The 27322-nt window shown below is 34.9% G+C and overlaps 1 protein-coding gene across 1 annotated transcript in view; it reads right to left on the reverse strand.

The window, feature by feature from the left end:
* Window positions 1-27322, reverse strand: part of LAMA2 (laminin subunit alpha 2) — a 520519-nt gene that overhangs the window by 225582 nt on the left and 267615 nt on the right. The window contains exons 13-16 of the mRNA XM_031456303.2: window positions 16523-16624; window positions 14903-15114; window positions 6533-6644; window positions 867-980 (exon numbers count right to left, since the gene is read on the reverse strand). Of these exons, the coding sequence (XP_031312163.2) occupies window positions 867-980; window positions 6533-6644; window positions 14903-15114; window positions 16523-16624 (540 nt within the window). The remainder of the gene's footprint in view (window positions 1-866; window positions 981-6532; window positions 6645-14902; window positions 15115-16522; window positions 16625-27322) is intronic.

Consider the following 27322-nt stretch of genomic DNA (forward strand, 5'->3'; position numbering starts at 1 on the left):
AGAATGAGCAAAGGAAAGAGAGAACATTAAGAAATACAGATAACAGAGCCTGCCTTAAATTCTACAGGGAAATGAGAGTATGATATCCTCCTAAATTGGCACCATTTCAAATTGTGTTTCTGCAAGACTAATGAAATGAGAAGTGTTGTTTCAAGCTTCATGCCATGTCAGGCAATATAAAACTAACATGCCCTTGAGTTAATCAGAATGGTCTATTCAGCGTAATTCTCCAATCCAAAGGCTTTCTAGCAGGATGGAAAGCGCTTTGCCCTTTGCAAAGCTTTTTTTTCTGGTTCAAGTAGAGACTTAATTGTAGGAGTAAGCAGCTCTGGTGAATATGTACCACATTTATTTATTAATTTTTAATCTACATATGATTATTTAGTTAAATGCTAAAATTTTAAAACCAAAAACATACAGTGTGCCCTCATTTTCAAAGTGAAAAAAACCTGAATTATGCCTATTACAGAGGTTATATTTTATACTTTTCGTATTATGAGGATACACATCATTTCCTGATACAGTAAGTACAGTCTTCTTAGGTAGATTTTTGGAAGGGATGGAAACCATATATACTCATGGTAGGTATGTATCCCAGTCATTAGTTATGTTTCATTATGATGTATCTGATCCTAATTCAATTCTCAGACTAATATGAATAAACGCTTTCTAATACTTGTTAGTCAGGGAGACCACATACGAAAGGACATTCTCAGCTTCCAACTCAGTTCAATGTAAAGCTATTCTTCATCAAATCACTTCTTGACTGAAGTGTTTTAGGTCCCAAAGGTAGTAATTGAATTGCAGTTTCTACTGAGCTGATTTCAGCCCTCTCAATCAGCATCCCCAAAGGAGAAAGCACTTACCAGGCATTCTCCCGTGACATCATCACAAGATTCAGCGTGACCAAAGCATTGACAGGGTTCACAGATGCCACCAAAAATGGTACCGTTAACGCGTCTGTGCCTAGGCCAACAAGACTGAAAGGAACATAAGATTTCAAGTTAGTCTCAGGGATATTTAAAAAGTTTGTTTTTTTGTCCTTTTAGATAAAGGAAAATATTTAGGTAGCAAACCCAGCAAATGTGCTTGTCAAAGCACTGCCATTGTTGAAACATTGCTACAGAGCTATTCTTCCTAACACGCGGGTTTTGTACTGACCTTAGTGTTATTGGCAGGTATGAGATTAGAGGAAGCATTAGCTTGATGTCTCTTCTGAAATAGTAAAATAAAGCAGAGATATAAAGAGTTGAAACGTGACAGTCTCAAAGTAAAAAGTACAGATAAGAAAATGGAAGGAAAAGTTACTGAAAAAAAGCAGTTGACATAAATGGATTCTTCAGAACCTTAGCCTAAGAGAGCACCTAATGTCGTCCCAAGGACTGTGGATCCTCTGGAACATACTCCCTTTCCCACATACAAACTGTCCTTAACTCTGTCACTTTCAGAAAATCTTTGCAATCATTTGGAAGAAAGGTAGCACCCTGCTCTCACATTTGATCACACACAAGGCTGTCTTCTACACATAAATAATTTATACCTCTCATTCTCAACTTCCTCCATCCTATTATGCTTTCTCAAGTTACATAAAGTAGTTTATGATTTATTTACCATACATTCTCTTGATATTTTATTTTATGGCATTATTCTACTAGGACTCTGCTTTTTAAGTCTGACACACTTTATCGTATAAAAATAAAATTAATATTAGAAAAAGGATATTTGGGTCTTAGAGTATGTATGTATCAGTGCTGGCCTTCAGTCCATCATCATGTTTAAGTCTCTTCTCTGGGGGTCCCCACAAACTGGATGAGATGCAAAATAAGGAGGGTGAGGGGGACAAACATCACTGCCCTTTAGGAGCTTCTAATCTCCCTCAAGTTAAAATTGCATTTTGTGGTTTATTTACTATATTTCTGGAGGGTTATCACAACAGAATATATCATGAAAAGGCCTTTTTTTTTTTTTTCAGTTGAAAATGGAAACAAGAGAGAAGCCACTGAAGTAATAAAGTATATAAAACTGTGTTGTGTATTGCTGGAAATGTTCCTTCTGCCTCAGGATATGAGGACTCTTAAATTTGAACATCTATAGCAAACACATAAAAAAAGAATGAGCTGATACTTCATATCTGAAAGGAAAACAAAAGCAACTTTCCTCTTAATTTGGGCAGTACAAAAAAAAGGTGTCAATTTCCTAACCCTTCCTAATAATTTATCCTCATTAAAAATTTTTGCCATTCTAGATTCATTACAGAAGAGCTTTTGTAATGTAATCTGTATTTCTAAAAACTGGTGAAGCTACATATCCAAAAGTGGGTAGAAATTAAAGGGGTTGATAACAGGGAAAGAACTGATTACTGCTTACAGGACAAATACTCATGGAATTGTCATTAGTAAGTGCTCTCTCTCTCTCCATATATATATATGTATGAAGTCCACAAGCCTAAGTATGTATCTCCATTTGGCATATTCCCCTCTGGAACAATGGGGGTGATGTGCAGAATTTCTCATCCTCTCAAAGGAATATCACTCCACTTGTAATCTGTGCTCCAGTATCTATTGTCTTCCCAGTATTCCCTCTCTGTGCTGCATCAGTAATAGCTTTCTTTTCTATTGGTTCATTACTATCAGCTCAAAAATACGATTGAGTATCGTATTAAAATTAATAATTAGCTACCAGAAAAAAAGACAAAATTACTTCCTTAATATCACATAACTTCCATTTACCTATCTGTTTTTCCTTTCTGTAAGACTGCTCTAAAATGTCTGTTCTTCCTCATATCCCCTTCACGCTTCCTTCCATTCGAATCTGTCTTGTGCCACCACCACTTGATTAAAACTGTTCTTGTCCATGTCAGCAAATTCCATGTAGCCAAGCCCAATGGATAATTCTACAATTGACATTTTATCTGATCTCTCATCAAGATATGGTTTAGTTGACTCCTATCTCCCTCAAAAGCCCTCCCCTCAAAATTTCCATGATATGACAGTGTCCCAATTTCCACCCCATCTTTTTGCTGTCTCCTCTGCTTCGACCCACTTCTCACTGTCAGGAACCCCTAGGGGCTTAGTTACTTTCCTTTTTCTTCCTCCACACTTTCTCCTAGGTCATTTTATTCAGTCCCCTACTTGATGATTCCTTCCAAATACATATCTCTAGACTAGACAGATATTCTGAGTTCAAGACTGCATGTTCTCAAGTGAAAGTTGACAAACACGTCATAGGTTTTCCAAATCTAGTATTTCTAAAATGGACTGCTGATTCCATCTTCCTCACCATAGCTTTTCCTTTCCCAATTTTCTTCAGCTCAGTAAATGGCACCACATTCAATTGCTCAAGCTCATCATCTGACTCATTCTTAAAATCTTTATTTCTTTCAACTCTCCCATGGCATGTCCATCAGTAAGACCTATTGGTTCCACTACCAAAATATACTTAGAAGAAACACATGTCTTTCTACATCTTCTGCCATTATCCTAACAAACCATTGTCATCATTACATTCTACCACAGTAGTATATTAACCATTTTCCTTCCTACTATCCTTGCCACGTATAATACATTCTTCATACTGTAGTTATATAATGTTTTTTTTTTAATGTAACTCAGATCATGGCACCACTCAGTTTAAAGCTTTCTAATGATTTACCATTGCACTTAGAATAAAACCTCAAGTTCTTATCGTGCATGCAAAGTTTGAAAAGGCCTAACTCCTCCAGTCACAGCTAGTGCCACTCTCCCCCTTGCCTACTGAGCTCCAGCCATACCTACCTTCTCTCAGGTCCTTGCAGACTCCAAACTCCCTTTCACTTCCTCCTCAGCTCCTTTTACCTAGTTGACGTGAAACTCAGTTTAGATGCTACTACCTCAGAAAGCCTTCCTGACCACCTTTCATAATGTAGTCCCTCTCATCTCATCTTCCTATACTCATTCTCAGTACCTCTCTCAAAGCACCCTGTTTATTTTCTTCATATTTATCTAAATTTTCTTTCTGGTATATTGTCCAGCCCACTTGAGGGCAGGGACCATATCTATATGGTTCATCACATTATCCTCCAGGTCAGGGGTCTTGATTGTCTCAAAATGTATGGCCACCAATATCTGTTAGCTAAAATGAAAGTATGAACACTTCCATGAAGTGGTTAATATTTTCATCATAGAGAAGAGGAAACTGATATTCGACTTAAAACACTTTTTTTCACTACCCAACTTTGCTTTCACTCCCTCACCTGTCTCACTTGTCAAGTGAAATAAATTATGATGACACTAGGAAAGCAAGACAATATTTGAAAGATGAACTGTGGAGGGATTTATAAAAAGTACAAATGAGAAAAAGGGTTCTGAATCAATATCATAGCCCCAAACAAAACAAAAGAGAATGATTTTATAATTGAGTCCTGACCTTTTTTTAGCAGGCTAGAATTAAGACATTAATGGTCTTTTGGAGTTTACTCAGCTTTTAAAGGGTCCAGGGGCATTAGTGACAACAAAACTAGGATGCTTGGCCTTATGAAACTCAATGAAACTCAATGAAAAAGCAAATGAAATTAAGAAAGGATAGGAATAGATAACAGTGAGTCTGGGGATAGGAAATTTTGATAAAGAAAAGAAGGAATTACTAGACAGTAGAAGAAATGAAGAGGAGAGGCCAGAGAGAAACTTGAGTTCCAGAAGTCATTGTCTCCTGATTCGACTAAATTCTTTTATGGATTCTGAAGTAACTGTATTTATCAAACAATTATCGTGTGAGAGGCGCAGGCAGCTTTCCTCATCTCTCCTCTGCTTCTTTGTTCTGACTCTTCCATACTCTCCTGTTTCTCTCTTCCTACCTAATTGTCACCATTATTTAGCATCCGAGGTGAGATTTTTCCACTCTAGGAGACTTTCTGTGACATCTCTCTCCACTCTAATCACTCACCTCTTTGAATGATTATTGCACTTACGGTCTGTACCACTTACTGGTGCCCTAATCATATAGTGCTATGATTCAATTTTTCATAGGTATTTATTCTGTCTCCCTAAACAGATTGTTAGCTTTTTAAGACAGGGATTATGATGTAATCTTCTTGATGATCCCCATGGAATCTAGTGCAGAATTTACCAAAGAGTCTTAGTAAATAGTTTTGAAGAAAGAGAAGAAACAAAATGCATAGCCAATTAAATAATTCTAATATTCAGACAATTTTACATTCAATGGGCATTTGAAATTTGTATAAAAGATGATGAATAGTACTGAGAATAAGCAAAGTAGGAATAAATGTTAAAGCAAGAATAGGATCAAGGTACTTATTATTCTAATTGAAATAAGAACTTAAAGGTTCAAAGAGAGCTTCCTGGTTTGAAATAAAAACTGCTAGGCTCTTAATAAAAGAATATGTTTCATAAAACACAGCATGTATTTTAGATGTAAAATCAAATTTGGGTTGACAGAGCTAATTCATTTCCTTAGTTATTTTTCTCTTCTCTATATGATTTTTTGGAAAAGCGAGTACTTCAATGAAATACATTTATTTTTATTTCTAGATAGGTAAGTCTAAAGCCCAGTTAAATAAAACACATTTGTCACGAATATGACTCTAAGCCCTGGAAGCATGCATTATTTTAAAGTACAAGAGAACTGACAAAGCAATGCCTAGAGTATTTCTGTAAATGGCATAATGGGGCAGTGTGCTGAAGTGGAACATCTTGGCACACTCAGATGATCCCTTAAAGGCACCATTCATAAAGAATTTAACCTCCTACTTATTTGCAAGCCATGCCCTCTATCAGGAAAATAGTGTTTACATTTTTTGACCAGATTTCAAGTAAAATCAATTTTCAAACCACCTAAAGAAAATACATAAAAGTAAAAAAAAAAAGTTATTACCTTAATATGACACATTGTGGTATTAAGGAAGAAACATTAATCTCATTATAAATCTAGACTACTGAGACAACAATAAATATCTCAAACTTTAGGTGCTAAACAAATTAAAGACCCATAGGGAATTTTCCAGATTAAGGTATTTCTTCCATATATCATGTTCTTGACATCTTAAAGATTGAGTCCTTCAGATGATTGTGATTTGGTTGTATCCTTAGGGATAAAGTAGAGAAAGAGTGTGGTACACAGGACTGAAAAACTGGAGGAAAAGTTGGAAAGAAAAGAAAAGAAAAGATGTAGTGCTAAATTGCTGGTAAATACAAAGGTGGAAATGAAGGAAAAATATTTTGAAATATCATTCTGCTATCATTCATCCTATTTTATCAACAGATTAAATATAAAATGAATATTTATAGAAACATCAGATTTTTAGCTATATGTCATAAGGCAATATATCTCCAAAAGAAACACAATTTCAAGATGACATTATACAAGCAACACTCTTTTTGAAAGCCATGACTTGGCAGACATTAGAGTTTCTTCTTTAAGTAATACACTACCATTTGTGCAGTCATTGATGAAAACCTAAGCTTATTTTAGACTAGTTTATTGAAAGTCATGTTGAAGGAACTCAGAGTGCACTGAGGCTCTACTCCTGCGCACTTACTTCACAGGAGGAGCCAATGTACCCTGGTGGACACCGGCAGACTTCCACAGCCACTGCGGTGCTTCCGTCAGTAGGATGGGGGACAGCGGATTCAAGGCCAACAGAGCCCAACCTGGAGCAAGAGGGAAAAGAGATGGTAAATGAGTAAACAAGCTCTTAGGTGTTACATCTCCTGGGGAAGAGCAAAGAAACGATGATTTAAATATAAGCAAATTATCTATGTTGAGAAAAAAGGCAAATGAATCTCCATAACTTGAAGCTCTGGCCATTCATCATATTAGGTAAAGTCAGCCCAGGTAAAAATGCTCACAATCAGTTCCACTCTCAAATGCTCAAAAGATATGAGAACGTTCTTACTCACTTCTTGTTTTTTGGCTATGTTTCTTGATTTCTCCTTTTTTTTTTCCCCTGAGATAAAGAGTTTAAAATATGGTTGAAGGAATTTTTAAATAAGAAAACATTCATCTGACTGACTCATTTTTAACATTTACACTAGAAAAAAGGAAGGACACCATATTAACATTCAGTCCAAGCTTTGAAATTTAAAGAAAAGATGGCCGTAAAAAAAAAAAAATAAAGAATGGAAGGAAAGATGGAAGTTAATTTGGTTGCTTTTTCTCAGCAATAAATCTGCTTGTTGGTAGGTAAAAGTAAAACTTTCTCAAATGCTTGGTTGATTTAGTTAGGACTATTTTCTTATATTGTTTTGGGACTAAATTAAATTCATTGTTTTCTGTATTTATGGGCTTCATTTTATTGGTATTTCTGTCAATCTGGTGATTTCAACAGAGGGATTTGGCATCATTCATTATTTCTGGAAAAAGCGGGTCTGGTCAAATTGAAAAATGTTGCCTAGTGGTATATATGTATACTGTGTGTGTGTATTTCTTTCCAAAAATGATGCAAACAATAAATATTCATAATTTAAATAAATGTTATTGGCATCTTACTGACTTTCCCCCATGTTTTAATAAATGAAAATTTAAAATCTTCATTGTTAAGAACACAAACTCAGGAGTCAGACCAAGATTGCTATCCTGTCTCCAACATTTACCAGTCTTACAGCCTAAGAGAAATTATCTAGAAATATCTCTAGGCCTCAATACTGTCATCTATGTAACAGAGATAATTTAAGAGTACAAATATCATGAGTTTGATTACAGGATTAAATGAAGTAATGAAGATAAATTTATTGATATGCTATATCAAGAAATAATAAAATGCCTAGCATACTCACATTGACTGTTGAAATCGAATAAAAATGACTATGAGAAATACGACAAAAAACAAAAAATACTGCTTGCATCCCCCAAACTAGATTTTTGTCATTTTAATTTTTTTAAATAAACTTTAAATGAACTCTAAAAGCACAAAATTAAATGACTGCAATTGATTCATAATGATAATTATAGATTTTTAAAATAATTGATAGATCTCTGTAACATACAATATGACATTTTTTAGCCCAAAACAGATGCAGCTAACTTTTGCTAGATCGTGCATTTTTAGTTTTGTTTAGTTTAGTGGTGGTAGATTTCTATTGACTGGCAATTCACAATCACCAAAGAGCTTGCCAATTTGATAATGTATGTTATAATTGAGCCAGAGGACAAAGTCAATGGCCTTATTTAATGTATCTCCAAAAGTGACAAACTTTAACCAAGTTGTAAGCTTTTCAGCAGCAAGTTTCTAAAATATTGTTTTTACCTTGAATTTACTAATCCTAGACACTTGATAGTACCTCGGAAAATGTATGATTTTACACATAATCAAGAAGAAGTAGAAAAGGAAAATAAACTTGAAATCTTAGAAGACAGGCATCTGGCTGAGTGCTAGCTGGTGTTCTCTAAAGACAAGTGAATTGTCTTTAGCTACAGGTTGACTCATCTGATGCTGTTTCTTGAATGCTTTCTTCATCAGGGGCACAGTTTACACAACCTGGCAGAACGTCCTAAACTGGGAAGAATTAAAAAAACACTGTTTTTCAGTGTTCAGGTTAGATTGTTTGTTTGTTTGTTTGTTTTTTAATTCAGGTGGTCGGTTTTTTTTCCACCAAATAAACTTGTATATGTAGTGTCACTTGCAATTTTTTAAAATTGAGGTAAAATTCACATAACATAAAAATAACCACTTGAAAGCGTCATTTAGTACATTCACAATGTTATGTGACTACCATCTCTAGTTCCAAACATTTTCATTAGTCCTCCTCACCGACAATAAAACCCTGTGCCTATCAAGCAGCCACTCTTGATAGAGTGCCATTCTCCCAACCTCTGGCAATGGCAAATCTGCTTTCTGTCTCCATGAATTTACCTAGTCTGGATATTTCATACTAATGGTTGAATATAATACATGACCTTTTGTGTCTGGCTTCTCTCTATTAGCAGAATGTTTTAAAGGTTCTTCCATGTTGTAGCACATATCAGTATTTCATTTATTTTTATGGGTATTCTACTGTATGAATATACCACATTTTCTTCATCCATTCATCTGTTGATGGATATTTGACTATTTCCACTTTTTGGCTGTTGTAAATAGTACTGCCTTCACATTTGTGTACAAGTATTTTTGAGTACCTGTTTTTAATTTCTTTGGGGTATATGACTAAGAGTGGAATTTCTAGATGTGGCAATTCTTAACACTACATAAGGTTTGGAAGAGTTACTAAAATAGAGTCCTTGCTTATGTTGACATGAGCTTATGAGCTACTCCTTAAGAACAGAGATTCTATTGTGTCGTCTATGTATCTAGCCTGATCACCTCAATACATGCTCAGTCATTTTCGTTGGATGGATGGATCTATGGATGGATAGAAGGACAGATGGATAGTGGATAGATGGATACAAGACTAAATACATACATAAATGAATAAACAAATGGATAGGTGAATGGAATGTAGTTATATTACAATGAGTAACATACTCCATAACAAACGATACACTAAAGCTTAGTATCCACATTTCAGATGAATAAAATCAGGTAAGTAGAAGAAGAATTACTTGTGAGATCTAACAAAGAAAATAAATTGAAAACTGTTAGCATTTGACTTGAAGCCAAAGGCCAGAACTCATCTGAATTTATTGTGACATCTAATTGTCTGCAATTAATGGACTATCATATGACAAACATATTTCTGATCACTTTAAGAATTAGATGATTTTATGATGACTATGCTCGTTGATTACCATACAAAAGACTAGTACAATTTACGCAGTAGCAGCCTGGTCAATTGTATATAGATAGAGTCCCAGGATTTTCAATATAAAATTCATAAGCAAAAAATAAAGAATATTGCAATGCTTTAAAATAGAAAAGTGAGTAACAAATTACTTTAAGAAACAATTTAAAATGTACCAAAACAAAAACAAAAATATTTTCAATGAACTGTCAACTTTCATTTGTCTTTTGAAACAACAGATGTTCCTCTCCTTAATCTATGTAACCATTTTGAGCTATGAGAAATTTCAACGCTCTAACATCTTTCCCAGCAATATTCCACATTAGTATTCACTGAGCAGTCCCAATGTTCATTAGGTTTTGCTATTTGTTAAATGAGATTTTAATGCGTTTAACAGTTTTATGTGTTACTCATGAAGAAGGCTCCAGTTTACTCTTTTTTTTCCCTTCAGTATGGTCATTTTCTTTTCTTGATACAGGCTGCATTCATTTAAATACATAACACCGGTAGTAATAAAGTTCTAAAATTTGGAGATGCATGAACTGTCAAAGATTTGTCAAGTAAGTCAAATGTTTTAGCTGGCTAGTTCTCATTATTATCAGTAGAAAATACAGATAAAATGATGGATGAAGAGAAAAGACATAATTATATAAGCTAGTATTGAAAATATTGGATATCACATCAGATATACTGGCCTGGCACTGACTTAAAGATTATTCTAAATATTTTTGTTTTACTCTGTTTTCTACCAGAGTTAGATATGTTATGCTTCACAAAAAAAGGAGAAAATAAAAACAAATTCTTTTTTAAACAAGACTTTGATATTAAACTCTTTTAAATAATTATTTTTTTCAAGTCATCTGTTTTATATGGAAAACCTCCATTTAATTGTATGTAAATGCTACTTTGGGTTAGTCACCAAAGATAAAGATTTCATTGCTTTTCAGGTGCTTTGTTCTATTTCATTTTTGGCAAAACATAAGATGATGACTTAGAACTTCCTTTAGTCTCTTTCTTGTGGAAGTTCCACAAAACACTACTCAATTTGTGAGACTTGATCATTTTTACTCCATTCCTAAAAAGGCAACAGAATCACTCACTAGCTTAGTCAATGCCTAAGTGGGCCACCTGGGGACAAGCTAGACATTTTCTCCAAACATTTTCAATCTCACAAGAAATAAGGGGAATAACTGACAGAATTTGCTGCTGTTGCAACCATTCATCAAAAAAATATATTAAATGCTAATATGAGAATTCCTCTCTTCCTCCTGAGTCCTCCTTAGTCTGCACCACACACACTTCCATTGTGCTGTGTATTATACTATCACAAACCTACATGTCTGCCTTTCACATTGAACTATGTCTTCTTTGAATTCAATAATCATTTATCCATCTTTGTATACTTTTTCTTTAGCTTAGAACTATCACATCATAATAATTACTGTGCACTGAGTGTCTACTGTCTTCTAGGCACTCTAATGGGAACATGAGAGGCCTCTCCTTTAAATATCAATGAAACCAATATATTTTTGCCCGTATTTACAAAGGAAGAACCTGAAGCTCAGAGTATTCAAGTGCCTTGTCTATAGAGTACAGTTAGCAAATGGTCCGGCACAGACTCAAACTCCAAACCAATGGTTAGTTTGTCACCCTGCACTGCCTCCCAACATACACTGAATAGCAGTTCAGATGTTTTAGATACATCATTTTCTGAGGATTCAATCTTGAAAGTTAGATATTGTTTCTGCCATTTTACCAAAAAAGGAACTGAGACTTCCACACACAGGCAAGGCACTCAGTAAATTTCGGCAGTCTGAATGAATCTAATATTACAGAATAGCTTTACAAAGCAGTGGAAGATAATGGGGAGAAAACACAAGTGGGTATAAATTCTGGTTCAACTTCTTACCAATAACAAGTTACATAGATCTTTTTAAGAACCCTAGAGCCCTCATTATAATAATTTCTTCAAAATGTGATTACCTGTATCATTAATTTCAAAAGGCAGAAGTATACTATCAACACAATTTCTATAATCATCAAAACATTCCTTTGTTTATAAAGATTTTTCTAGATTACTTATTACATAAATTCTGTGTAACATTTTTGATACCAAAAACATTACTCTTAAAACTCATGTGCGAACATCTTGCCTTAAAGAAATTCCATATTTCTTTACAAGTGGTAAAGACACACGGGGGTATATCACAGTTAAATCATGATGGGCTCAGTTATGCTGTGGCAACAAACAACTCCAAATTCTCAGTGGCTTAAACAGAAAACTAAAGTTTACTCATGTAAAATCCTCTACAGGTCTGGGTAACTGTTCAGGGCAGCTGACCTCCATGTGCTGTCAATACCTCAGGCTGTTTTGATCTTCTGGTAGCTGAGTGAGCTCCACAGAGCCTCATACTGGCAATTCAATCTCTTCCAGAGGATGGAGGAAGGGGAAGAGGAGTAATTCATCACTTCAGCTCACATTTCATTGGCCATACCAAGTCCAACGAACACATCTACCCTCAAAGGTTAGGGAAATGCAATCTTCTAAAAGAAGGAGATTGAAAATTTGATGAACTATACTAATGTCTACTATAAAGAATAAGGAAAATTTATTTTTTGCACAGTCTTATATCTAACAGCTGTTTAAGAAAGATGAATAGGCTCCTGGCTTGAGCTGAATATCAAGGATGCTACTAAATCTAAGGTTTGGAGAATTTAAAGGAGCAAGATGCACAGTTAGGTTAAGTCGATTTCTCTTACATTCTAAAGGAAGAATAAAAAGTTTTCCATTTTTATCTTCATCTTATCAATAAGGACAATGAGAAGGAAGTCAATTAATTTTATTGTATGGGTATCTGGCATTCTGGAAAAGAATGACAGCAAAAACTGCCACAATTTTAGAAATATCAGTACATGCTTCATTCTAGATGTCTCCAAGTCTTACCAGTACTTGGAGAAAATGGTATTCCTTGGAATGATGCAGGTCAGATAGAAATGTTTTGGATTTGTGTGCTGATTTGCCACTAGCAAAGTGTTTTCTCAGTCCTCTAATCCCATTCTCATAGAGACCTTTTGAAGTTAGCAAGCAATTCTCCTCCTCCTTATTTTACAGACGACGTGATTGAAATCCAGAGGTCAAAATGACACTTATGTTTACAACTATTAAATATCTAAGTTGAAAACAGAAGTCAAAATCCTGACCTGCAGCCCAGTTCTCCGACTATTCAATTCCAGTTCCTCCATGGCTGGGGGAACATAAGCCTATTTGCCAAGAGAACTACCATGGAAGTAAATCCTCCTTAAATAAATCTAAACATGCATTTCTGTTGCGATAGCTTCAATTTACTTGTGTCGGCACACAAGATGTGTACCAAGTTGGAAGCCTACTGTGCAAGACAAGTTGAAATCAATTCAAGTGATGTTTTACAAACATGACTCAATCCACTAGTAGATCAGAGATAAATAAAATATAACAAGCTTACCAACTCAGGATTCATGCTGACTTTTGGCTCACCTGAAATGGGTAGGAGTTTCAAATCTGACATGGCTTTTACTTTGTGAGCCACTGTGCCTTATGTAATGTAGGCTGCAGAAAGTGACATCTACTTGGATGAGTTCCTATGACAGGGCCCACAGCCATGCTCTGTGAACACGTCGCTCACATATGGGAAAACCTCAGAAGACTCAAATGAAAACTAATGATTAAGATGGGTAGACACTGAAATTATCTGACATGAATCAGGGGGAAATGCCTTTGGATTAACTAGTCTGAGAAGCAATGCTGACAAAAATAAATAAGCCCCCTAGCCACTTTTTGTCAATGTGGTTGTCATTTAATTTGAAAGCCAGAGGATGAGTCTGTTTGTACTCTTTAAGCATCATGACAATCTCTATTTACTAAATGTGAAAAAACATAATTAATTCCTAAATATTGCTTCTCATCTTCATGGCATTTTAACCCAGCTTCTAGCAGAATTGACTATGCAAAAGAGGTACATTGTTTGGTAGTGGTTTATGAATCTGCAATTCCCTCCTTCGGGAGATCGTAATGATGATTACACTTAGTTGAAATACTACAAGTGGAAGACAAACTAGGCAGCACAAGCAAATGATGGGCGGGAGACATCAGCAATTAAAAAAAACCCTCTTGCAGATAAACCAGTTTTGAAGACACTGCTTTGATTATGGGTATGATCCGTTGTTAGTTTTGGTTCATATTCGATCATCTAACAATCTAATTTAGGAAAAGATTGCCATGATAGCTTGTGTTATTTACTACTGGAGTAGACACAGCGAAAGGAAAGAGCTCATTCAGGCAGTTTTAACAGCTAGAGTTAACATTTTGTCAGACAAATATGTCACTGTTTTATCAATGGAAAGCACAGCAGCTGACAATCAGTCTCACGTGACCACCTTTGGCTCAAGTCAGGGAGTGATCTCTTTAAGGAAAAAAATGGAGAACAAAAAGGAACTAACCTTTGAAAGTGTTCTAGGTAATGAACATTTCACAAAATTATCCCATGTGATTTTCACAACGACCCTGAAAGGTAGGCACTATTATCTCCACTTTACATTTGAAGAAATCAAGTTTTCCCAAGGACCAACCACTTGCCAAAGGTCACATACATAATAAGCAATAGAACTAATTGAATTCCTAGTCAGGTTGCCTCCAAAGCTCATACTTTCCTTTATATCATGCAATCATTACCGTATTACAGTGCTTTATAAAAGACTTTTGGTTACTTAAGTGAAGGTGCTTATATTTCTTATTACAAACTATATACTATTAAGTTAGAAACTATTGAATTAATTAATGGAAGAAAATATTTCACAAACCACTTTCTGAACACGGATACCCTGGAATTACATCACTTCAGTTTCCCACTATCTAAGCCATCACGAAGGAAACTGTTTTCCAGTATAGCATTTCTCAGTATGGAGATCATTTTTATTGCATGCTCTGGCAAAATTGTGAAAAAATAATCAATACTAAAAAAGGATTCAGACAAATCCATTCTGGGTAGGTAAATTTTAAAAGCTTAATAGAAACACTTTTCAGAAAACCAGTGCTCCTTTCTTATCTACTGTTTGAAGACAGTAAACTTTAAGAATCTTCAAAGTCATTCATAGCACATGTATGTTTGCCCCAAGGTAAAGGTGTAAACACTGGGAGATGCAGTTCCTGAGCTTACCTGAAGATGGCACCCATCTCAAGGCTGTTTGTGATTTGTATCAGGACTCTCTTCAAATTCGCAAGCACTGTCATAAACTCTTTTCTACTGACTGGGAAATTTGTGCCATGTATGGTAAATAATTCTTCTTTAAGTAACAATACTTTTATATGTTCTTCAGATGGTTGCAAATACACTTCATCTTGGGCTGTGCTGATTCTCAAGTCATTTCCCTAAAGGGAAAAGAAAGTAAAAAAGGGTAAAACTCTGAAAAAAAAAAAAAAGGTATAAAGGGGTAAAAAGTATCCGTATTTGGATTCTCCACTTTGTGGATTATCCTCAGTAGGGTTTTAATTTAAGGTTGGCTTCCCCTGTCATTAAGCATATTTCTGGTATGTATGAAAGGCAGAGAAAGCAATTTAAATAGTAGCTTTAACTAGATGAATTACAAAGTATAAGCTTTTTGGTTACTCATGACTTTGCTTCCCCCATTAACTAAAATAAAAAATACTTGGCAACTCATACAAATATGTGATTACAGATACCTCTATTTTACAGAAGTGCACAAAAATTGTATATTTCAAATATGCTATTTTATGGTGAATGTGGGTTGTATAGGAAAATAGGAAAGAAAACTTATAACATTGTATTAAGCTACTATAGTTTTTTTTCCTCCCCCAAAGTTGTATTAAGCTACTGTTTTAAAGGATTCTTCTATCTGGGAAAAAAACAAAAAACAAGAGAAAACCCTGCAGTCTAATGTTCACGATAGGAAAACACCATCATTATCATTTAGGTTAAACTTTTATCTTAGTTCATTCATATTAATAATATATAATTTCTCAAAATTTTATATTTAGAGAACCTCCTGATATATATAACCCATATCACTTCATCTAATACTGGAAACATTCATTTTCAGGGAAGACTTTTTTTGGTATTGATTCAGATACGTGAAACTTTCAAGATAAAAAACAGAGTCTGGTGCTAAATCAACATGGACCCCTTTGGAATCACACGGGTGCATAAAATGTGTGCCTTTGAGTATGTGTGAGTCGAGAGGAGGGTGTGTATTATGTGAAAGGGACAGTATGAGAAAGTGTGAAAGAGAGCCCTTATGATAAATTTAAGCTTCCAACATTTGGGTATTGCCTATGGCCCTCCAAATCCTGAAAGCAGCTTCTCCTGTATCTTTCTTACCTAAACTAACAGTTTTGAAATCAAGATTTAACTGCACCTAAATAAACAAGTTTCCTTTTCCATTTACTTTTGCCTAATACAAAAGAAATAAACAATAAAATCTACTTGGAAGCAAGGAGAGATAGAAAAAATACATCAGCTATTTGCCTAAACACTTTCAGTAGCCTTATATTCTTGGGAACATGGTAATTAAATCTTAAATTTAAATTCCAAGCCTGCTCTAAAAATCTTCTTTATCATTAAAACCCAATAAATATACTCAGTCTTCTACGTATGTCTCAGAGTGAAACATAAGCCTGCCATAAAAAAATCCCCAAGACATGATATTTTTCTCTAGTAGTATGTAAATTAATGTTAAATGAACCAAGTAAGGAATAACCTCAAATAATGTAAGAGTGTAAAGCAGTTAACATAACATAAATGATGCTCTCCATACGCTACCTCTAAGATAATCATAAGCTGGAGCACGCGTTCTGTATCTTCTTCCTCTTCTTCAAGGTTGTAGGATATGGTAAATGTCAACTGTCCTCCAGCTGCTGTAAGCTACAAGAGAGGATATGTGTAATCATTACAGGACAGGAGATGGGCTATTAAATCATATTTTACTTATTATTTTAAAATCATTTTATTGTTTTAGAGGGCAGGATTTGGAAGAAATAGAAATCATGAGTGTGCCAAGTGAGAATGAGAGATATTTCTTTAGGAGTAACCTTTATACGAACCTTACCCATCAATGGCAAGCCTGACACAAATATGAATTCATGTATTATTTTCCCCAGTATTGTGGGCTTGCTGAAATAGGTTAAGTTCCATGGAACCAAACACAGTCCCTCCTGTTATTTTCCTAGTCTATAGATTGAGCTTTACAATTCCCAAATGGAGAAGAATCTTTGTTAAAATTGGGAGATTTCTACCCATCCCTGAGGGTCACTCATTTTCTACAGGTCCAAACGCTTTGAACAAAGACAACACTGCTTTTCACAGGCACTTTACACAGTCTGTAAGCTAACCTGAGAAATGTTATTGGTTAAAGGAAAAGAAAACCATAAACTTTTTATTATGATAAACTTCAATCAAAACTCCTAAAGAAGATATACTTTCCCCTATGCAATCAAATATGCTTAGTTTGAATAAATGTTGTTATCACTTTTCATTAAACAAACTTCTTTCCTTCCAATATGCACTCTGAGCCCCATACAACATATGCTTGAGGTTTACATCTTTTGACATTGACAGTAACCTTGTAGAAAGGAAAAAAATAATAGGAAAGCAAGATCATTTACAGGACAGGAATCAACACTGGAGCTTGAGTGACAGATTCAATGCAAATGCTGCAGTGCTTTTTAAAAAATTCCACCCCAGCATTGTAAATAGACATTCATAAAACAAAGCTGATGATTTGTATTCTGCCATTTCCTCCATGCTGACAAGCAAAGACCCAGCTTCGCAGCCGTTGGCTCTCTGTGGCCTCTCACAGAGGACCCTGACCACAAAGCAATTCCTGGTGATGCTCTGGATGGAGGAGGAGGGACCCGGATTCCTCTCAGGGTTGTTCCATAGGGAATGGAACATCGCTTGCCGTGGCTGATTAAACAGGGTTTTTAAATTGCAGCTACTCAACATCTTCTAAGAGCTCATGTAATGAGCTCTATGAGGAACTCAAATTCAGAAAACTTTTATTCCCCTGCTCCACTGAGAAATAGCCCTACTCTAATGTCTTTTCACATATAAAATAATAAATATCTGCCTGGACTATAGCACTTGGCATTATTGTGAGTAATGAGGGGTGAATCTATATAAAAGGTTTTTGGTTCTATTAAGATAAGCTTCCAAAATTTCACATGGCATGCTTGTTCAAAATCAGCCAGACATTTTCTCAATGAGAGGAGTCTGGAAATGCAGCAGAAAAGAATGCTTCATATATTTCAGAGAGGACTGAACTCTTCAGAATTTTCTAAATTAATAAAAAACATTTATTTAGTAGGAGGTAGGGATTGAATTTGGGAAGGACATTGGGACAGATCTCTAACACTGCAAATTTTGGGGCTTCCAAATATATTTTGATTATTTAAAATTTGGATTACATGTTATTATTTTCCTGGAATATGTTTCCCTAAAAATAAAAAAGGAAAAATATCAATTTAAATTAATTCTTACTTTCTTAGATTAATTTAAGAAACTTAGAATTAAAGGTGATTCCCATTTTGCCAATAAAATGAGCCACAGTGTGTGTAATTTTGAATATCCAAGTTTTTAAGACTTAAGATGTAATAGAAAAATGTTTGATTTGTTACAATATTTGATTTGTCAGTGTATTTTCCATACCAATTTATAATAGTTATAAAGTCATATAGTATGTAAAATAATATAATATGGGAGAGTAATGAGGGTGGAAATGAGGGAAAAAAGAAACAAATAACTCCATGGAAAAAGAGGCTTTATGTGGGTCAATGGTAATAAATAAAACATGAACTAAGGAGTAGAATTAATTCAGCCTATTCTCCTGAGGGTTTATAATAATAATAGTAATAGTTATGAAAAATTGCTTTCTTATTCACATTTCATAAAACAAATTGTTCAAAACTATTTTAGGCATCTCTAATATCCATGCTTTGGCATCCTTAGAACAAGCTTTTGAATCATTTTTCATGAGTGAATCCATTTTACTTCCACCTAAGTTGTGAAAACAATTTTAAATAGATGCATAATACTGTTACCAGATGTTTTTTCCCCAAGCCACAAGTATCCATTTCCATAATATTAAAGTCATTGTATTTTTCATTCACCCTAGGTATATATTTACGATCATCTCTATACATCCACTTAGTCAAGTACTCATTTAAGTAAGTTTTAAAAAGAAAGATTGCTTAAGATACCATCCTTCAATTTAGAGGCTGTACCTCCTAGGAATAATTACTTATTCTCTATTAAACTCCTTTGTCTCTATTTTTCCTTCAACTCCATAATATAATCTCTTCATAAGCAATAAAATCAAGCATTTCCTGGTGTTGTTTCCAGCTAATGTGTCTTCCCCAAAGAGTACATACAATCGTATGAGAGTTTTTGTAATGAGTCAATTATAAGACAACACCTCCTTTTCTGAGAAACATTGCTTATTGGGGGAAAAGCTCTGAAAATATTCAGAGTATAAATTGTCCTTTCCTATATATAGTTTTGGATGAAGAATTCTGTCTCTCTTCCATCTATCTACTGCTCTATATTCCAAATGCATCTTTACTTGGCTCTTCCCCATCCCTGCTTCCCCACTCTCCTATAATTCCTTCAGTAACCCAACCTTCATTCTCTCCATCAGATCAAATGTGCACAGGGCTGTGAGTCATCAATTTACTTTATTGTCTCCTCTAGCTATTATCTATGGTTATTTATTATTTTCACTATCAGACTCTGAGATATGGGGTATTAACACTCATTTTCTTTATTTCTACCCATCCACCTCTCCTTTTTATCTACTTGCAGCCTGTCTTCCACTCTTAGTACTCTACTAAAAGTGCTTCTTGAAAGGTCATTTATCAACTTTAACTAGCAATCACTAATGGGCTTTTGTTCAGTTTTATTCTTAATCTCTATGTGACATGTAATAGTTCTTAAGTCTACTACTGTATTAAACTTTTCTGATACTTATTCCTCTGGAATATGACAGAGTCATACCTCTGTCTCCTTTGTAGATACATTTTTCTTTTATTCTACACTCAGTGTATGGATGTCTCCAAGACTCTTACTCTTTGTTGGTTATCCTTTCTTATTGTCTTTCCATTCCTCTCTCATGAATTGAACTCTGTTCATACCTGGTTCCTTGATCTGTATCTTCCAAACTATCCTGTGTCCCTGTATTAATTTGCTCATGGTGCCATAACAAAGGATCAGTGATTGGGGGCCTTAAACAACAGAAATCTGAGGTCAAGGTGCCAACAGGGTTGGTTTATCCTTGTCTTGTAGATGGTCATCTCTGCCCTGTATTCTCACATGGTCTTCCTTCTGTGTTTGTCTGTGTCCTAATGTTTCCTCTTCTTACATGGACAACAGTCATAGTGGATTCCCTAATCCACCCACATTAACTACCCCATTTTAACTTAATTAATTGATTGGGCTATAAAGTACTTTTTCTAATTACAGTCACATTCTGAAGTTATGGGGGTTAGCACTTCGACATATGAATTTGGGGGGATGATTCAGCCAATGACAGTCCTGTACTGAATGACAACAACATATCAAACACTCAATACAACCAAAGTTAATCTCATTATCTGGATCTTCCCAGGAAACAGACAATTATTTCCCCACTTTCATGATTGGGTCAAGCCAATTGCTTTGTTTTTCTATTTTAAATTGGAAACCACAGGTACCACATAATAATGATTTCACTTTATTTATTTATATCAGATTAGTGCCTCAATCCTATTCTCTTCAAATGCTTCTTGTCTAACTTTCCATTCTCACTGCTACATCACACTCACTAGGTCTTCATCAAGCATCTGAATTCAATTCTCTGACTTCAGTCTTCCTGTTAGGGAAAATTTTATAAACAATTACTTCTGTCACTGCACTTCCCTAATGAAGAAGCTCCAGTGGCCTTGGGATCTGCAATACTCAAGTTTCTGTGCAGTTTCAACACTTTCTAGGATCTATCTAGCCCCCTATTCACCAGCTCTGTGCAGAGGCGCCCCAGGGCATTGCAGTAAACTCACAAAGGCACTGTGGGATGCCGTAAATGTTTGAAGGAAATACAGCAATACTATATATCTGTTGGATGTCACGCAACTAGCTTGAGGTAGTTCACAATTTTAACATTAGATAATGCTATACTCTTTTAAAAGATGTTCTCAAAATTTTGAGCTATGTTTTTGTTTACTTGCACTTCCAGCCATGTCATATCTTTGTTAAAGTTTCCAGTGAATGCTGTGATAAAAACTAAGTATTGTACAAAACTCAATGTGAAACAGAAAATAAAGTTAGCAGTGCCTGATCTGATTCTAGATTTTGAGAACTTGAGTATCATCCAGCAAGGAAAAAACCTCTTAGTACGATTGTGATTATTTATGAAGAAAAGAAGTTAGTATATTGTCTAAATTTATATCACTTTAAAATAATTACTAAGTTGTTAAAATATAAATATTTATTAAGTTATTTAGCCCTAACTGCTGTGGCATATTTCAGTTGGTCTAGGAGGCATTGTGAAAAAAATAGAGACACACTAAGAGCATCACAAATTGAAAAAGTTTTGGAATGCCCAATCTAACCTCTTTTTATATCTATCTATTCTGCTACTTAGATTTGTTTAAAGTAATTTTCCTACTGAAATTCTTTCCTACAGTTCTCTGATCATTTAAATGTGACTTTGATTTCTTTGCCTGGCTGATGTTTGATTGGTCAGAAGACTAAGGGAAAAATAGTTCTTTCAGTAATATTATTAAATTCTACTGAGGAGTTAGTGGCAACCACAACAAATAAGAGGGCTAAAGGATTTTAGAATAGGCAGAACTCTATGTAAACCAACTCATCCAATAACATCAAAGAATTCTAACAATACATCACACGGCCTTCATAATTTATACGTACTGTGCATAACTTTAACCCTCCACAACTTTTGACTTTGTGGATTCAACTTAATTTTATACGTGTGATTTTCAAATTAGTCAACTTGGGGGACAACATTGATTTCTGCAATTTTAACAGAGTATGGCATGTACAGCCAATAGGACATTTTGTTTTCTCCTGATAGGAACTAAGCTGTCATCATTCTTTTGGTTGAGAAATATGCTTTTCCTCAGGTAGAAATAAGCGCAATTCCAGTTTGCTTTAGGGCAATTCTTACATCTACTGGATGGATTACACTATATTTACCAGCGATGAAAGTTGTATCCCTTTTTAACACAAAGAGAGAATGAATTTAATGAGAATATTTCATTCCATAAGAGTTCCGAAAGACCTAGCCTTTTACCTTTCCCCTTATCTTAAGCAAAATTCTCTTTGGGGAGCTTCAGGTATCAGATTGCAAAAGCACTTCAAGGAAACAGAGCAGCACCCACCATCCCTTCCTGGAAATGGTTCCGTGCTAAGCACCCCCCCCACACTCCTGATCCTCACGTTCACCCCATTAAGAAAAGAACAACGCATGTAGCTGTTTCCCATGAGTACCTGTTTTAATTCTACCTTCAGGGAAAAGAAACAGCTTGTTTGCAAGTAACATTATAGTTACTATGCAATATACAACCTAATGTCACACATAATAATGTAGTGTGCATGCAGCATGTTGCGTTAAAGATTTAATGAGGCAGGAAAGTTTTCTCTCGTGAGTGGAAAAGGCTAAAGGTAATTTATAAAACTAAGCTTTACAAAAGTATTTTGTATTAGGCTGTGTGTGTTCTAACCTCTCTCTTTTTCCCCCCCTAATGCAAGAAATATGAGTTGAGAGGTGAAGGATGGGTGATCTATGAAGGACAATGTATCTGCAAGGAAATTCTCTTCAGAAAAATAAGCCTAGAATATTTGGTTCTCTGATGTCAGAACATCATCACTCTTACTCCACGAAATGGGGTATAAAACCTAATATTTGCTTTTCTTACCAGAGCAAATATTTCAGGAGGTATATACAAAAAGCAAATGAGGAAGAGGTTTTGTAATAAGAGCAGGATAAATGAAACATATGCCAATTTCAACTTAGTATCTCAAAGAGGGTAAGTGATTCATTTTTCTAGATTCCAAAATCCCAGAGCCTTAAACTCTGAAAAGGCATCCCTTCCATTTAAGTGTTTATTAATGATCTATTCATGGAGGTCTCTTTCAAAATAGAAAAAGTATTCCACTTCAGGTTTTATTACACTTTTCCACATATTTATAACATTGAGATATGAGCAGATTTCTCTCTTTTCAAAGCTTGATAACTAGACTTAGAACAGATATAAGGGGATGTTGAATTAAAGAACAGGCAGAATTTACATGGGCAGTCTTAAAGGGACATCATCTTTACCCATAGAAAATGGGCTAGGAGTTGTGGGTGTCAAACAGAGACAATCTATTCTAGAAATGTTGCTTTGGAAGGCAAGAGGCTGCTTTATGTAGTCCAGAAGATAGAAAGAAGAAAATCTTGAGGAACTTTACTTTATGCCTGCCTGCCTTATTTCTTCCTGTCTTCTTTTCTTCCTATCTGCTTGCTTTTCCTGCCTTTTTTCCTTCCTTTTAGACACTCCATCTCCCTGCTTCTCCTTGCTCTCCTCCTCCTCCTCCTCTTCATTCTCCTGATTTTTTTCTTTTTAGCCTGGGCTACTTCCAAACTGATAAAATAATGTTGCATTTCTTTGTATTTGGTACCATCTCAAGTTCATAAGTATCCAAAGTAGGGATGGAAATCATGAATGTGACAGGGCCAAGGACAGAGTTCTGTGGCCACCCACCAGAGAGACTCATTCCCTCAACATAACACTCACTAACTGACGAATCAGTGTCCTTGCAGCCCAGCCCTCCAACTGCAGGTGGAACTACTCAAACTTATTTATTCTCCCCAACTTTCACCCTGCTCTTCCAAATTCTCACAACCTACCTCCTAGCCAATATTTATATACAATGTTTCTTATTAATAATGTTGAGGCATTTATTACCGGATTTTGATTGGCAGAAGGAAAACAAAATAATTATGACAGACACAGCCAGAGGAATTGAGACATCAACATCAGTTTCCCATATGAATTTTTGTTAAATTAATTGTTTATTCATTTGAATAATGCCAACCTATCTTCAACATAAGCTTTCTGTCTCCTGTGTAACACAGTAAGGCCTAGTTATACTTTCCTTATACTCAGTTATGATTCATAGCAAATGGAACTAAAGGGTTTGATCAAGTAAGAATGTTTTCGGTTGCCACTGAAAACCAGATACGAAAACCAGATAATTAGTGGTTCTCATATAACAAGAAGTCCAGAGGTAGAGAGATCAAATTTTTTTAAAGTACAATGAAAGGGTTAATTTTGCTTTGTTTTATTTTGTTTTTCCTGTTTTCATATATTTTCTACAAACACTTAGATCCATGTGGGGTACTTTAAAAAAACACCTCATGGATAGATTTACTAAACATTACACAGAGGATGATGAAGTGCTTAGAAATACAACATCCCATACATTTTGCATTCTCTCAAAGTTCTCTGACTTAGAGAACTACGTGCTACTTTGTGACATGCACTGACCAAGTCCTGAGTTGAAACAGAAGTCTGAACAGATGTGAGTAAATGGTAGCAGCCAAATTCTCCCAACTGCTTTTTGTTATCAAGCTGAGACTCAAAAATAAGATCTCTGCAACAGCTGTTTGTCTTCTGTTTACTTATTATGTTTGGATGGAAGGTTCCATTAGTACTCTTGCTGTGGGTTAGATTAATTTATGAGTAAATATTCAGTACAAAAAATACATGTAATACATAATTAAACATTGATCTAATCAAATAAACCACAAATTATGGTTTTACATATACATAAGTTTCTTACTGACTGGGGCTTAATTTTCTTTTAAGTTCTCTGCCAAGAAAACATAAAACTGCATGCTCATGATATACAACACTGATGCTGATTAAAGTAACAGGATGCATTTTAATCCAAGTTCCATTAAGTTAAAGAGAAACAGACTTAACTATTTTCACATAGATGACAAATGAATAAAAACAAAATATATAATCCTTGTGGAAAACTTATGAGAACACTGTAAAAAAGAGTTATCAGTATTGCTATTTTTCTATGTGAATGAGGATTTTAGTTAACATTTCTCTTACTGCTTAAGTATTTTGTCTTATAATTACATTCACTACTTTGGACAGTATATGGCTATTGTATAGCCTTTCCCCCTCTTATTCTGAAAGTAGCAACAAGAGTATAGTAAACAGAGTTTTCATCTGCCTAAAGGCAATTCTAACAGTTAATACTTTGAGCAACACTAAACAGGTTGGAAGTGCTGTGTGATTAAATAAACTCAATTAATTTTAGGTTATATTATTTTTAAAGAGGTTATTTTGAAATCGCAGTCAACTTATATTCTCTCAAAAGCCGAAGCCAAACACCTTGGAATACTACTGTGATTTGATGCTAAATTGATCTACCACTATTCCCTTTTCTTTCTCCCCTCATTTGTGAACTCTGTAGGTGAATCTTTATTACAGCAGTAGAAGCTAATTATGAATTTTAGAAGAAAAGATTCCCAAATGTTCAAAGGAAACTAAGTCACATCCCAGAGGAGAATCAACAGACTAATAAAATACATTCAAGTACCTTTTCCCAGAATGAACAGATAAAAAAGTGTGTTTCTTATCTGACATGCCTATTAATATGGGAATCAAATATAAATCACACAAAAAGTCAAATCCACTCCTGCAGATTTTCCAGACTTGAGTCTGGATCCTGCTTCTGCCTTTAAATTGCTGTATGACCCTTGGGAAAGTTATTTATGCTTTCAGAGTCTTGGTTAATTTTCACTAAAATGAGCTGAACTACACCTACCTAAGAATTTTGTTCTGAGGATAAAATGAGAAAATACACATTAAATTCCTCATCTGGCACCTACTACAAAGTATATATTTAATAAACATTGTAAGTCATACTGCTTTAATACATTTTCAAAATTAAATATATACACAATTCACACTAAAAACCTAATTATAATATATTTATTTCATGATTCTAAATGCATTTGAAAATATTTGGGTTTCTGAAAGATCACAGTGATGGCAGGATTCAGATTTTATTCACATTTTAATGTTTCCCCTGGTACTCTGCATAAGTATCTTTCAAATGCTAGATGGTACATATGTGTTGAATTTTATCATATTCAACATCATATATCATTTCAATGTATGAAGGCATAAAAAAGCTTGGACAAATTTGTACTACTCCTATGAGATCTTGCGGTTGTTATTAAAGTAGGCCTTTATTGGTTTCTCTATTATCTGTATCAGTCCTAAAAACAAACCAAAGAAGCTATGTCTATTTGAGCCCTTAGGTGATTTGAGCTTACGACAGGAACTCACTGTACTGCTGACTGGCAAACTATAAATGCGTCTGTTTTAAAATAAGGAACATTTAGTGTTGGGAAGTTTGATCTCCAGTTAAAGAGAAAAATCAATATTCATGTCATTTAGACATTTACACACATGAAGCAAGTATATGCCATTACTTTTCACCAGCTTCTACATGCAAGGATAATAGTGCAATTTCCAGCACCCACTAATGCATATTTTATAAGTCATAAATACATTTTCAATACGTTTTGATATACTGGCAAACAACGTACTCTGTGTATTAAGAAGATACCTCGCATACAGATTAAAGGAAACAGCGATCCATCTGTGATCATAGCTAGTCAGAGCACATTCTTGACAATGCCATTTAGGAGAGTAGCTGACAAATTAGAGTTCATTCAAAGAGGTGTGACCAGGATGTCAATGGCTTTAAAAGATGAGCAAAAGTTTTAGAAAGGTAATGGGAATATTCAACCTTAAAAAGAGAAGACTTTAGGAAAACATAGTTGTTTTCTTTGAATGTTTGAAGGTCTAGCATTTATGATAGGAAGAAAACTTGCTCTGTTTGTAGCACACAAATTGAACCTAAATAAGGACATGGGGGGAAGGGACATTTTTGATCAAGTGTGAAAATTAACTTCTAATATCCCGAACTGTTGAAAATGGAATGAGCTACCTTGTAAGGTATCCATATCCCCAAAGATACATGAGTAGAGGTGCATCTGTCTGGGATGATGGAGAAGGAATGCTGATGAAAGACTGGACTAGGCCTGAAATCACCAGGCAACTTGCAATTCCACCATGCTAAGTTTTACAGCTAATTTATTAATAGCTGGTTGATTAAATATCAGGGTAACCCTTCGCAATTTCTACTGCAGAGCACCAGAATGGTAATGAGCATCATATACACCTGTTCTTTGTTCTGTGATTTTATAAAGAATTTATAGAAAAAAGCAACGTATTTTATCAAGAGAAAACTACCTGTATAGACAGTTTCAGAGAGACAGCACAGCACAGCGGGAAAAAGAACATGTTCTAGAGCTAGGCTCCTGGGGGGAAGACAGTCAGATCTGCCACTTATTAGGTGTGTAGACTAGAGTCAATTACTTAATCTCTCTTTGTCTCAAATCTTCATCCAAAAAAATGGACCTGATACAATAGTAAATTCCTCAAATGCCTCATAGTGTTGTTGTAAGAATTCAGTTGAATAATCTAGAAGAGTGCTTGG

This window comes from Camelus dromedarius, chromosome 6, assembly GCF_036321535.1.
Source record: "Camelus dromedarius isolate mCamDro1 chromosome 6, mCamDro1.pat, whole genome shotgun sequence".
Taxonomy (NCBI): domain Eukaryota; kingdom Metazoa; phylum Chordata; class Mammalia; order Artiodactyla; family Camelidae; genus Camelus; species Camelus dromedarius.